This window comes from Ptiloglossa arizonensis, chromosome 4 (genome assembly GCF_051014685.1).
Source record: "Ptiloglossa arizonensis isolate GNS036 chromosome 4, iyPtiAriz1_principal, whole genome shotgun sequence".
NCBI classification, from domain to species: Eukaryota; Metazoa; Arthropoda; class Insecta; order Hymenoptera; family Colletidae; genus Ptiloglossa; species Ptiloglossa arizonensis.
The window spans coordinates 23,191,042-23,205,339 of NC_135051.1; the positions used below are offsets into that span (position 1 = coordinate 23,191,042).

Consider the following 14,298-nt stretch of genomic DNA (forward strand, 5'->3'; position numbering starts at 1 on the left):
CAGATTCGAGGTAGTTTCTGTGTACAAGCTATTCAAATGAGTGCCATCGTTTCGAAAAGGATATCGTGCAAAGATAGGCTCGGAGGAACAATATTGTCACCTCGTTAACCGACTTATCAAATGAGAGAAGTCTTATCTAACGACATTCTATTTCAAACAGAACGATGAACACAAACGTGTTCCATTAATCACGGATTTTCGACAGGTGGAAGTGCATCGCTTTCGGAACACAGGTAACAGCGATGTAATCAAGAATCCCAGAATGCATCGCCACTCTGACCGGTTTTGAAGAGGACTCTTAGGCCATTGCATTAACGGTAGAAACCTGACACACTTGAATGGCTGAAGCTAAGTATACGAAGTCGTTTTACTGGCAGTTGCTCGTGACTGTTTCTTAGTATTTTCGATGCACCAATTTGAGGTTAAATAATTGTACGTATCGTTGCCAATCAGTGCAACGTAAAATCGAGTGAAACGAGACAAACGACTCCTTGAAGGGACTCAGGAGTGCATACTATTCTCGTTTGTTTCGTTTCGAAGTGTGACCTTGAAACTGGTTCCGGCAAATGACGAACGTTGGCAACAGCAGTCAACGAACACATCTCTCTCGTACGATTTCGTTGGGAATTCAAACGCAGGGAACGTTTCATTGAACGTAACATTTTTTACAAACTCTGTCCGAGCTGTAGTGTTTAAATTTCATTTACGCTGTGACGTTTGAAGTTGACTCACGTTGACTGACCGTCAACTGTATCTCAAGAAATTGTTCGATGCTTTTTGCAGGTGTATCCACGCTCTCCGTCACCACTCCGTCTAGCCGTCGGCATCCGGCGGTCGCCATCTTCCGAGAGAACGTATTGACGGTCCCTGCCGGATGGCGTGAGCAGGCAGTTGCGTGCTGGCCGCCGTCAGAATTAGACATACCGTGTTATAGTATCTATACACCATGGATGACGAAAAATTAATTCTTTTAGTACGAAACAGAGAGTGTTTATTCAATCTCACCCACAAAGATTACACCGACACTAGTCTGAAAATGAGAATATGGAAAGAGATTGGCGAAGAGATGGGATTGTCAGGTACGCCACAAAAATATTAGTTATTATATTTTTCTTTTTTTTTTTTCTTTATAAATTAAATTCTTCTAATTCTTATTAATATATTTTCTGGAGAGGGGGGAAAAATACAAAATATGGTACGCAACGAGAAAACTCCCGAAACATGCGAGAAAAAGTAATTTACAATTTATTATTTTGTGTACGAGAATAATTGAATAATTGCTAAAAATAAAGAAATTGTACACACGTGTTAAGAAAACGATCATAATAGCTCTCTTGTACTTCGAAAGCTGTTCCTTGGAATGTTGCTAAAAAAAAAATTTTGTTAGGGTTGTTATAGAGGTTGCGAAGAATGTGTACTATGTATACGGTAGAAAACGAAATGTTTCGAGTCGCGTGTTACGCAGAGTAATCCGTACGTAATCCTGCTCGGACCCCGTTTACATTGGGAAACCTCGCCAATCCGTAGGTAATGCTCTTACGAAGACATAACGATGGGTATAAAAATTAAAACTTTCATCGGTGGATAATTCATCTCGGCTGTATGCTTTATCACGCTCTCGGGTGCCCGGCCGCCAACCGCAGGTAGCCCAAGAGGGTCACACTTTGTTCTATCTATCTCGCTCTCGCTGCATCTTGTTCACCATCTTCGTCGAACGGTAAGCGAGAAGTTCGACCTAACCTGATGGACGAAAAAAGAGAAAAAAAAATAATCAACGATTGCAGGAAAAATTCCACCCCTTGCGATCAATCAATTATATACGGGCCCGATTCGATGTTCGCATAAACGGAACTTACCCTTGCGTATCAATATCCACCGACTCCGCGCGACGGTGTTGAAATTAACGATTATTACCGCAAGAAACGAAAAGTTGATTTACGTTTCGTGAACTCGATCGATACACGCCACTTCGAGCACGATGTTGACACGTATTTCGTTCCCGTGTACACAAATCGATCATTGATCGATAACTAGCTGGAAACGACCGATTTTTATTTTCAGCCCCACTGGTGGTTGCTCGTAATTCGTCCAGAGGTCGACACACGCGGTTTAGACACCGCCATCTGGTAGTGTACCTTGCAAAGTGTACGTCCCATTAATGAGCGATTGTATCTCATTATCATAAAAATGTATTACGATGATTATTTACCTCGTTATGGTAGGCTTCGTTACTTATCGATCGTTCTGTCGAATACATAATTTACAGTTGCAGCTAACGACCTGAGAACAGTTACAATAACGTTTCTAAGAATGTATCGAAGGGTATGCAGGGTGACAAGTGTCACAAATTACGTGTCGAGATAAAATATTATTGCTATTATTATATATTATTGCTGAAAATGCTTCTAAAAAGTGTACAGTCGTAAAGTATCGTAACACTGCCGGTGCACGGACGACAGCTGGCTCACGGCAAGGGCAGTGACCGGCAGTGGCGTAGCCATCTAAAAGGACCCACTTGACCTCGTAGTCTACGTTAATAATTTACGACATCACGCGATATTCCGGTAAAAGCTTCTGCTGTTGATTCGATCTTTCAGGGAATTTTGGAAATATCTAAAGCGACATCGCGTAATTTCGTACCTTTATCACGTCGACGACGAAATAAATGGATCCTTTTAAATGGCGTCCGAGCGCCGGCAGCGTAAAGGTATTCGCACACGATCAATATTGTTGCTTTAATAATACTGAGAAACCGTGACTCGCATATACGACTCGATATTATCGGAACAATATTTCCAATTTCAAATACCATCGTAGACAAATTTTTCTTTCAGTCATCTGAACGATGCAAACAGTCCAAAAGTATACGTAAGATTGAATCAATATCGTGTCACAGTATATTGACAGAGCTTGCAATACTTTTCGATTGCTTTTCAGTATTTGCATCGACCCACAGTATCATCCCTGGACGGTAAATGTTATTGCCAATATTCGATATTGCGCAACAACATTGACCATATGTGGGTAAAGTCCCTCGCTTCTGACACTTATGATGCCCATTTTTAGCAACGTATCATTTTTTGTTTTCGTCTCAATTTGACACGTACAATCATTTGTTAACGTTTCGAGCACCTGTTACCTAACGATAAAGAATACAAGCTGTGTACATTAGACAATTTATTTCAGGAGTGGAATGTAAACACAGGTGGTTCAGTCTGAGAGACCAGTACCGGAGATCTGTGAGAAGTAGTAAAAGAACCGTATCCGGTCAGAACAGAAAATGGAGATACGATCAGGAAATGTCCTTTCTATTGCCTCGTCTCCAGGAACGAGACAATTGGTCCAACGTTTCGGAGGAAATTGAATCCGAGGAAGCCAAACCCCTCGAAGCGGAGGAAAGCGTAAACCAATACAAAGATGACCAGTCCGGTCAGCAGCGACCTCTCGATCCATTGTTCATCGAGCCCGAACTTAATTCCTCGTCTTCTCGAGACGAAACTGTTGTCGCCACTTACCGACCTCCGTCGATGTCGCGATCAAAAAAATCGAAAGCGAAACAGAAGGACGAGACATCGTCGATCTCGTCGAGCTCGAAGCATCCGATGGACGCGTTCCTTTACGGCGTCGGGCAAACGATAAAAACTTTTCCACCGATTTACCAACACATGGCTAAATTGAAAATATTCAATATCGTTTCGGACATCGAGATGCAACTGTTAATGGCGCCACAGAAGCCGACAGGAGCATCCATTATGCAGATAACCACAAACGATCAGTTCTTAACCGAGCAAACCTTTACTCAAGAGATACCGATGGCAGACAGCTCAGAGGACAATTACGTGAAAGTAACTGTTCCATGTACCCCTGTGATATACGACAGCTCTCGATCACCGTCGTCGTGCGGTAGCCAATCGTCATAAATTGGTTTCAGTTTATAAACACGAGACGTCTGACAATTGTTACTAACCGTGTTCGTACGATCGTCCGAGGTATTAGATTAGTTTTGTAAAGTTCTAAGGTTACTACCGTGTTGCAAGAGTTGTTAGGTTAATGCGAGTGCATGGTTGTGGATCGTATGACACAGTGGAGCCTCGACAGCGCGTTTGGTACGAGGCGTAACGTATCGAATGTAAAAATTCGAGAATCGATCTTCTCGGTTGTTGGTGCTACTTCGATAATAAATCGTGAATCTGTGATCGAGACATTCCGAAGTGTCGATGTTAATTTTACCTAGGTTCCTTGTACCTATGCAAATACATTTGTATAATTTTCACGAACAAAAATTTTAGGAATTGAGGGGGCATTTATTAAATGCGATATAGGGTACACATAACCTCTTCAAGGATACTTTGAATTGTTTTAAATACTACGATACAGAGTAACCGCTAGAACTGTGAATAAATATTCATAATTTAATTTCCCAATGACACCTGTAGAGGTTAATACAACAATGGTCTCTGAAGAGGTTAGTACGATACAAGAAAAATATATACTGCTACAGTGGTGAGACTCCGGTGATCGATACATTAATACAAAGAGATGTATCGGTTGTCAACATTTTTCTGTATTAAAAATTCCCTTTCGCTCCCCCTTACTTTACAAAACACCGGGCTAGACGAATATCGTGAACCAACCTTTAAACGTACCACCGTGATGTTTCACGGTTCTTTTATTTCCTTTTTTCATAATATATTTTTTTCTTCTTATCACAGTCGATGCTACGAAATACAAATACAGATTGCTACGCACGTGTTCGATAATAAATATACAGAAGTCCCGGACAATCGAATATACTAACGGCGCTCGTTTCAACGCTGATTGTGAGTCGAGTAACTGTAAAGTAAACATTTTCGGAACAATTTGCGGACAGGGGAGAAATTTTCAGCGCGCTTTAAACTAGCGTATTAAAAAAGCTGACACTCGTTATTCTTGTACAATTAAGAGACTCTCTTTTAGAATCCGGGATGACGGTCACGTGAGTGTACTTCAATCAGAACCGGGCCAAACATGTAGATAAGCGTTTCTCGATTTTTTTTAAGGTTGTTTACACCGATTATGTGTACTTGGTGTTCACTCTTCCGCCAATTGCGTCACCCCGTTCTGATTGAATCGAATAAAACGGAGTCGTTGCGATAAAAGCATCCTTTAAAAGAGAAATTGCGTTACGCGAGGATAGTTCAATCTCCTTATTCGTGTCCAAGGTCCTCTTGGTAAAATAACCGACGACCCGGGACACGAACGCGTTAATGTTACAATACTATACAATTGTTGCATCACGCGAGTGGTTAAAAGGCACAGTGGCGTGCACGACATGTCAACGACGCTTTGACTCGAATCAGCAATTTGTTTAACGTATTCATTTAAAATGACTTGGCAGGAAGATCCTTGCTATTACACGAGTGCATCGTGATTATGTATTGTTCGAAATATTCTACGTGTATTAAAAATGCACTCTTGATATTTTTTCGGTTTTTTTTTTGTTTTTGTTTTCGTTAGTCTACAAATCCCGTAAAAGACGGTCGAAAACTTTGACAATTGACTCTCGAATGGCAGGGTATTCGCAAACCGCTCGAGCCTCCACGCGCTACACCCACGGTTGAGCAAAGAGTCGACAGATGGAGCGGTGGTCGGATAGTGTGGTGGGGGTAGGCCTCGCGTCAGCCTCGAGCGGCCAATTCATTTGGCCGCGACTCCGTTCGGCTACGACACGTTGAAAGAATAAACCTGGCCAGTCGAGAGTCCGTATTTGCCATCCGACAGGCTCGCAAAATTTCACAAACGATATGTACCGCGTATGTATATTCTGGGCAGCACATCTGCACGCGCGTATATCCATACATATACGTGTATAATATATAATTATTTTACATGGAACATGTGGTAGATTATTCGACAAACGATGATGTTTGTTCCTCGTAGAAAGGCGTGGTTAGATCCACGAAGGATCTGCCAATGGTAGGACGGATCCGTTGGTATACGCGAAGACATTAAAAACTATTTTTTCTTTAATCATTATATAGCACGTTCAACGACGATTTCTTTTCTTGAAAAAAATTCAACGTATCCTGCAGCAACGGCGCGTCGCATGAAATTTTACGTTTGATCGTCGACGTACAACACGTGTGTACACAAGTGTACAGCCTGCGACAGTTGTGTGTGTGTGTGTGTGTGTGTGTGTACGCGTGTGTATATGTATACGTATAGGCACGTTTCTCGTTTCGATCCGTCGACGAAGCAGTCGTGGTAGTTCTTCAACTAATCTAGTCTCTACATTTTATTTTTTTTTTTTTACAGTCAAGCGAAGTGATGTTCTCGGTTCAACTACGTTTTACTTTAATTGCACTTAGAATTGAGATGAAAATGCTCACGCTTGTGTGCACGGTCGTTACCACTTGATTGCGAAACAACGAAATCTATTGCCCCGTGGGATTCAACGATTCTGGAGACACGCATTTATTGCACTGTGTTCGGCCAATGTCCTGCCTCATGGCGCCTTCTAATCTCATCTGGTAATTCCACGGTTGGTACATTAATTCTTGCAAAATTTTCCTCCCTTCTGTAAGGTCCAACAGTCTCCACTGGATCTACTCGTATTGAGAACAATGTTCCCTTAATGTTCCCTCAGTGTTGGAAATTGTTGTTAGTTAAATACAAAGTACCCTTCGTTCATCCTCAGATATTCCTGACTACCTTAACAGAGATCTGTCAACCTGGATGACCAAGGGAAACAATCCTCTAGTGTAATGTACCCTAGGAACACCTTCATCCCATTTGCTAGGGTTTCGTTGTTCCATCTTTTCAGCATCGTTCCTGTCCTCACCAGGCTGGACGTATTTTTCAGTTAGGCACATTGTGTTCTCATCTGGCACCTGGGATACCGTTTGAAAGCTCCATGGTGCAAAACGGGGGTCTGAACATTGTCACGCGCTTGATGAACAAAAGGCTATGGGGATATCATCGTCAAGGTTCTCATGAGCAGCGAGGAGCAGTTTCGTGGATGGCCTCTTCCTTCCGGTCGTTTTTCGCCTGGCATCGACTGGCTCCGACGCGCGTCAGAACGAAACAGCCTCAGAAGCTGCCACACTCCCGCAACACGCGACTTCCGAGCGGCAACGGCGGACGGAAGTTGTTGATTACCTGGAACCAGAAGAAAAGCACCGGAATTAGGAAACGGGGCCGTGATTCCGCCGATTTGAAATTCATTCGGCGAACAGGGAGGGTAGGGGGGCTAAAAATAAAACGGTGGAAAAAAAAAATTGCGAACAACCTGCCCGTCAGGGAAACCTGCGTTCTGGCTCGTGTTTTATGCAGCTTGTCTCGCAACCTGGATGGAGATTAATCGAACCTGCTCGAAAGGTGTCCGATGGTTGTTTCGTTCCACTTTAATCGATTGGAGGGGGGAACAGGAGACGGTGGATATTTTTCTTGACAACGTTCTAAAGGATGACCTAACCTTTTTGGGATTCCAAGTGCAAGGAAATACTTTGGAAGATGGTGATAATTACCACTCTGGTGGTAATCGTGGTGGATTTTTGTGACACCTGTAGGGACAAATCTAGAAGTCGAATGACGCCATTTTGTATATATTTTCTTCCAACGGACATTCTTTTGTGAAGAATTCAGATTTTAAATATACGAATTTCTAATTTGAAGCTTTTCACAAGGGAGTGTCTCGGTGGATAGAACACCTACTATATAAATATTAGGTTGTTCGGAAAGTTATTTCGTTTTCCAAAATGGAGAATATATAATTTCATAAAATGTTTATACACTCTAAAAAAATCGTGTTTCATTTTCACCAAGAAAAAACGAAACGACTTTCCGAACAATCCAAAGTTTATAGCAAACCTAGTCAGTCAGTTTCGAGAGGAAGGGCGTTGACGCGGAGGGCGTTGACGCGGAGAGCGTTGCCGCGGAGGGCGTGGCCAAACAATACGGCGTGGGAGGGGGCAGCCGCCGAGCGGCCTTCAGCGGCCAATTTATCCGGCCTCTACTCAGATACAGTAAATCAGCTTACCGCTCCGTGGTTTTCGTGGCATGGGCACTCCTCGCCTCGCGTGAACTTTCGCAGGTTGCGGAAAATGTTGAGCTGGTGGTGGGACACCTCGACGTACTTCTTGAAGAGGATCCAAGTGACGCTCTCGTTAAAGGGTGGTGTGGTCAGAGAACCAAGGTACGTCCAATAACCATTGTCGTCTGGATCGATAAAAGTATTGATTGCAACAAAATTTGTTCGCTTAACACAAATAAATAAATCGAAAATACGGACCGGGACGAGTTTAAAAGAAATAATCGAGTGCAAGCGGATAGAAAAAAGTTAAGTTTATTAACGATCGGTGAGAAAAGACACTGACAATCTCCTCCGGCGGTCAAGATTTTCAAAGGAGTAAATTACAGGAACGCGAATGGTAAAAAGCGTAATCGCGTGACGGACTAATGCGTTTTTGCTTCTGACGTTTAAGCTGGCTGCTAATTTATTAACGCGGAGGGGGAGGGGGGGGGGGGAGACGACGGGAGCGGAAAGAAATTATATAACTTCATCAACGTAATGTGCGAGAAGTTTCCTATTAAAAGGGAACACGAAACTGGCTTGTTTGCCTGCACGACCTTTACACTCGTTCAACATTATTCCTTTTTCCCATTCGAGCAATTATTGGACGGCGCGTATCGGGGAAAATTCCGTGAATTAAGAATCGTTGAAACGTCGAAGTACGATACACCGATCGGATCTTTTCCCCCGGTTGCATCGATAATTAAGATTGGAAAATCAATCTCGTGAAATATGTAGACGTCTATCGTTCCAACGACATTTCTTTGTTTGTCATTTCTATTATGATTCCGTTGGCGCTGCGATCGCGTGCCACGAATGACAAATGCTTCGCGAAGGATTTAGCAATTCGAGTCGAGGAGGTCTATAAAAATTTAAACCTTGTTTTCTGGCACAACCGCGACACCGGGGAAAAACAACCGGAGGGAAAACAACTTGGACGGTCTTCATACATAATTAGGTGGATACTCAAAGGCGAACCGCGTACAAACGGAATTCGATAGAGACGGTTGGAAAATCGCGAGCGATATATCGAAGATACTCACCAGGTAGGAATTTGTCAGGATCGATAGGTTCGACAATATCCACCATTTCGTCCTTGTGGGAGACGTAAGGCAACATACGCGCTATTTTCTCCATCTCTACGTGAGTCTCGCCAACCTGGAACCCACGGCGGAACACAATTTTAAATAATAATACATCTTTGCTCGTACACGTTTAACAGAAGACAATTATAAATACCGAACGAAGAGAGAAAGAAAAATTGAATCCGTGATAGTGAAATTACAATCCAACTTTAGAGGTTAGGATTCGAGAAACTTTCGAATATTTATCATGCAATTTTTTTACTCTTCGATTGGCCACACTGTGAAAAATTGTTCAACGGTTACGTAATTTTTTCCCACGACTTTCATTCATGATGCGTAGATGGATCCGCTGTGTGCGCTCGTGTAAATGATTCGAAAGGCCTAAATGGACGATACGAAGTGTCCACGATCGCGTGACGATGGAAAAAGTCACGCGTTCCGCGGAAAGTACGCTGGTCGAGTAATTGAGATTCCAAGTTGCTTATCGGGAACGATGTGATGGAACGTTGTCGCCGTTGTATCTTGGAAACGATGATTTTCAAACGCATGTACCGAGAGGAAGACGATGTCCTTTTCCACGCGGTAATAACCTGAACGCGGGTAGCGGTGGGGGAGAGAAATGTTTGCATTGCGAAGCGTGTAGTGTAAGAGAGTCCCCACGGAATTGCGGTCACTCGAATGTTCCGCGCGACTGGTATTAATGACCGCGAGCGTTATCTAACGATCGTTCAATGTTTATATCATTTGGCGAGAATGCGCATAGATTATGATTCGAGCTGTTGATGTACCGCCAGTGACGCTTCGCGCACGTAGAACTACGTGGAGGTTCGAATCGTTTTGTGACAAAACGTATTACTACGTGTTTTTCATCGGTGTAAAGTGTAATCATTACTTTACGTAGAACGTATTACTACGTGCTTCCCTTCGATGTAAAGTACACGCACCCACGATCGTATGTAAAACGTATTACTACGTGTTTTTATCGAAGTAAAGTACACGCACCCACAATCCCATGCGAAACGTATTACTACGTGTTTATCCGGTTCGCGTCGAACACGTAGTGTAATGGTCACGTATAGTAATAGGTGATTTGCAGATTTCTATTTAGAACGTTCTGCTGTGTATTTTACCGCGATTTACGTAAAAACGTATTACTACGTGTTTCTCTATTTGCGCCAAAAACGTATTACTACGTGTTTCTGTATTCGCGCAAAAAACGTATTACTACGTGTTTCTCTATTCGCGCCAAAAACGTATTACTACGTGTTTCTCTATTCGCGCCAAAAACGTATTACTACGTGTTTGCATAGAAACGTACATCAACATGCCGCGTCACGGGTTTCTCAAACTCCGTACTAGAAACATTTGCAAATTCACGTTTCTATTACTAGTACAGATAAACGTAATTCTACGTGTTGCTTCGATTACAATGAAACGTGTCGCTATTCGCCCTCTCGAATGATACGTGTTCGACGTGACGTCGCGTTATCAGTGATCTATAAGTAGCAGTACACGTAACGTAGAAATACGCTATCGCCACACTCGGTCCAAACGTAATATCTTCCGTGAGTGACGTATCGAAACGTGCAACGAACATTCCAAATTGAATAATTTCGTTTGAAATCCCACGAAGATTTGCGTCTGTGGACGAATTCGATCTCAATTGCTGCGAACACGATGAAAATTCACGGCCTATCGACACAATAGAACCGATCAATTGTGGAACGTCATTTTTCGAATCAACGTCGCATTATGCAGAGAGCTCGCGTGGGCACGCTACGCTCTGAACGACTTCAGCTAGTCTGGAACGTCCAGTAACCATTGCGCAATCGAACCGCGCAGATGTATCGGAAAGAAATTGATTCCGTGGCAGATCACGAGAGGGCAGTTCTATCGATCCACGCTTCACGTGGATCGTCGTGTCTCGTGTACTGTTCGGAAATTACTACGATAATATTAATATTTTATACGCGTAGGTCACAAATACACAACAGAGGCTACTTATTCCTTTCGTTGAGATACGAGGAGGTGATAGCCATAGCGTAGGTCATGTTTTTAAAGATACTGACCAGTGTCTTTAGATACTATCCGAAAGACTCGAAGGATGTAAGTTTTCCTTGGATCGCAACCACTTGCAACGAGACTTGACGACACTGACGCGTTTACAAAAATATAACCGTGTAATTTATTACGAAAAGACTTGTATAAAACCTTTCATAATAATATTACACGTTTTCTTTTTCTATAAAAAAAGAATTTTACTTAAAACTCGGAACTATAATTTTAATACCCCTTCATTCACTCTGTAGGTTATTAACCTTGCATAGTCGACGAAAATATGTGCACAGTAATTTATCGTCCATGTTTATACCCGATTTCCTCATTACGGGTGTCCATGGGAAACAATTAATTCCAAATTACTCGGCACGATTCCTTAACAACATAGATCGCAATCCGTTTTCTTTACACCCGGCGATTTTACGATTTTTCCACGCTCTCGGTTTTTGTCTTCGATTGTTGTAAATCTTTTTTTTCGCCAGGTAGCATGATTTTCTCGACGAAAAGATAGTTTCTACGTAACACGAATGGAAACGAACGATACGTCGCGTGTTGTACAATTTTTTTCTACGCGTAAAGCGGCAAATGTGAATTTCACTTCGCCTTGGACGAGGGGGGGTGAGGCGCGGTGAGTGGAACTAGAGTTACGTAAGACACCATCAACAGATGACGATACCGCGGCCACTGTTACGGATTCTGCTTACAAAGTTTTTATACGGCTTATGTAAAAGCTTACGGTAAGTATATATTAGGTTGTTCGTAAAGTTATTTCGTTTTACAAAATGGAGAATATATAATTTAATAAAATGTTCATACACTCTAAATTTCAGTTCATTTTCATAAAAAAAATGGAGAATATATAATTTAATAAAATGTTTGTACACTCTAAACCTCAATTCATTTTCACAAAAAAAAATGGAGAATTTATAATTTAATAAAATGTTTGTACACTCTAAACCTCAATTCATTTTCACAAAAAAAAATGGAGAATACATAATTTAATAAAATGTTTATACACTTTAAAAAAATCTCGTTTCATTTTCACAAAAAAAGAAAAAAAAAAACGAAATGACTTTTCGAACAACCCAATAAATATGTCAATATCGGTACGGTGCACCCGTACAAATGGCATAAACAGTACATAAACGTATTTAAAGTATCGATAACTCGACGAGGCTTCCAAGTATGCCGACGACAGCATTGGAAACCATGTAAAATTGTAAACTACCGCAAATCGACTCTGTTTCGTAACAATCGAACGTTTCACGGACGCAATTAATAAAAAAAAATCACATTGTACGATGAATTCTCGAAATGAATTCTCACGTTCGTACACACACCGCTATTAATAACAACGAAGTCTTATTATTAGGCCACCATTGATGTTTCGTTTTAATAACAGCAATTTAACTGCGACACACCTCTTCGACATTTACGCACATACTTATTTCGTTCGATTTGTATACACGTGTTCATGATTCATACCTACGATTGCACAACAATTACGTTCCGTATTAATTATTATTGTCCCGTTTTTTTTTTCGACAGATCGGCGGAAAGATCACATTCGTTCGATCGGTTCTACTCTATCACACGTTCGTCTCATAATTTATTTACATTCGATAATTATTTTCACTGTTCAAAAGTAACGTTTCCTTGTTCGATTCCCGGTGTACACTTCGGGCGTGATTTACGAACGACAGAAGCGATTAATAACAATATATTCATTGCACTGTACAGTAATAGAATACATATGCAAAATGCTGCAAGAAACGAGACTCTATTATTGAATCTAACCCGTGATTCGCAAAAAAAAAAAAAAGAAAAAGAGAGAGAAAAGAGTGCAATAAATGTCACAGCACGAAAGTTATGAATATTGAAGAATCGTTAATAACAACGTGCACGTAATTGTTGTTAACACAGTGCTTTTTTAGTCGAACCGAAACAAACTTACTCCTCGGAGCAATTATCAATGGTTACTTTGCTTAAAAAAAAAAAAAGAAAGAAACAAATCTTGAGTTACCATTGAGGAATTTGTTCAGGTAACCATGACGAAACCTCATGGTAGTAACGAGTTAATTACAACTCTGTTTAATTCCGAGCGGTGCAACTTTGCTTGCGTACGATTATCATCGTGTTATTCGAGCACTGCATCACACGGTGGATCGTTATCGATCGAACGATACACTGACAGTGAGTAATGCACTCTCCCGCTTCCGAGTTGTCTCGAAAACACGGGAACGAATCTGGATCCGATACACAGCTCGTCGTACCGAACCGGAAAATTTACGATGGAAAATACGAGACGTAGAAAAACGTCGCGATAAAATGATCACTGACCTTCAGGAACACACCGAGCACAGCGAGGCCATCGGATGCCTTCGCAGCCTCACCGAAGGTGTCGTACTTGCTGGTGTTCCAATGCACCAGATGCAACTGCAACAGAAAGACGATTTTACGGTGGTGGTATGTTTCTTTGTTAAGAGTATAGACTTTGAGGTTATGTTCGGAAACTGGATCCGGTAAACGCAAACACTTTATTTTCTTCTATCTTATCTCCCGCGATAAATGTTTACCTCACGTGTGCAACGTTCGGTACGTTCTCGCGTTAAAAATATCGTATAAATAAATAAGATAAATCAAACGTTTCATCGACTTGCAACATTTTTACACGGTTTATTGTATCGACGAGAATACACCCTTTTGGTAAATAGACAGGTTAAAAATATTCGATTGCACACACTGGATGACGAAAGACAATATAGAATGGAATAAGATACGGTCGATCAATGTTCCTGCGTATGTTAATGTTAATTACCACGCTTTTTCCTGGTTATTCGTCCATAAGGATAGTATTCACTTCGAATTATGAACGGTGGTTTATGTCTCCGTAAGAACGAGAAACAAATGTGAAAATGTGTAATGATAGCCTTGAGCAAGTAAATAGGTTATTATGCGAGATAAAAAAAAAATTACACGGATGGTTTTGCGAGTGTATTGAGAAAAAAGTTAACTGGATTATACTATACGTGACAGGTGTGGACAATATTGGAGATATTCCAGAGTTGAACAATGGTACAATAACTGAGAATAATAATTATAATT

At 41.4% G+C, this 14,298-nt stretch overlaps 2 protein-coding genes across 2 annotated transcripts in view; one reads left to right on the top strand and one right to left on the bottom strand.

Annotated features, from left to right (window-relative positions):
* Positions 1 to 945: 945 nt before the first annotated feature.
* On the top strand, positions 946 to 4,235 carry LOC143145465 (uncharacterized). The gene is made up of 2 exons (XM_076308862.1): positions 946 to 1,079; positions 3,187 to 4,235. The coding sequence occupies exons 1-2, from the start codon at positions 947 to 949 to the stop codon at positions 3,918 to 3,920; spliced, it is 867 nt and encodes a 288-aa protein (XP_076164977.1). The 5' UTR covers position 946; the 3' UTR covers positions 3,921 to 4,235.
* Positions 4,236 to 4,542: 307 nt separating this feature from the next.
* Positions 4,543 to 14,298, bottom strand: part of Cah1 (carbonic anhydrase 1) — a 35,912-nt gene continuing 26,156 nt past the window's right edge. The window contains exons 4-7 of the mRNA XM_076308863.1: positions 13,534 to 13,629; positions 9,094 to 9,208; positions 8,018 to 8,196; positions 4,543 to 7,137 (exon numbers count right to left, since the gene is read on the bottom strand). Coding sequence (XP_076164978.1) covers positions 7,069 to 7,137; positions 8,018 to 8,196; positions 9,094 to 9,208; positions 13,534 to 13,629 — 459 coding nt within the window. The 3' untranslated portion in view covers positions 4,543 to 7,068. The remainder of the gene's footprint in view (positions 7,138 to 8,017; positions 8,197 to 9,093; positions 9,209 to 13,533; positions 13,630 to 14,298) is intronic.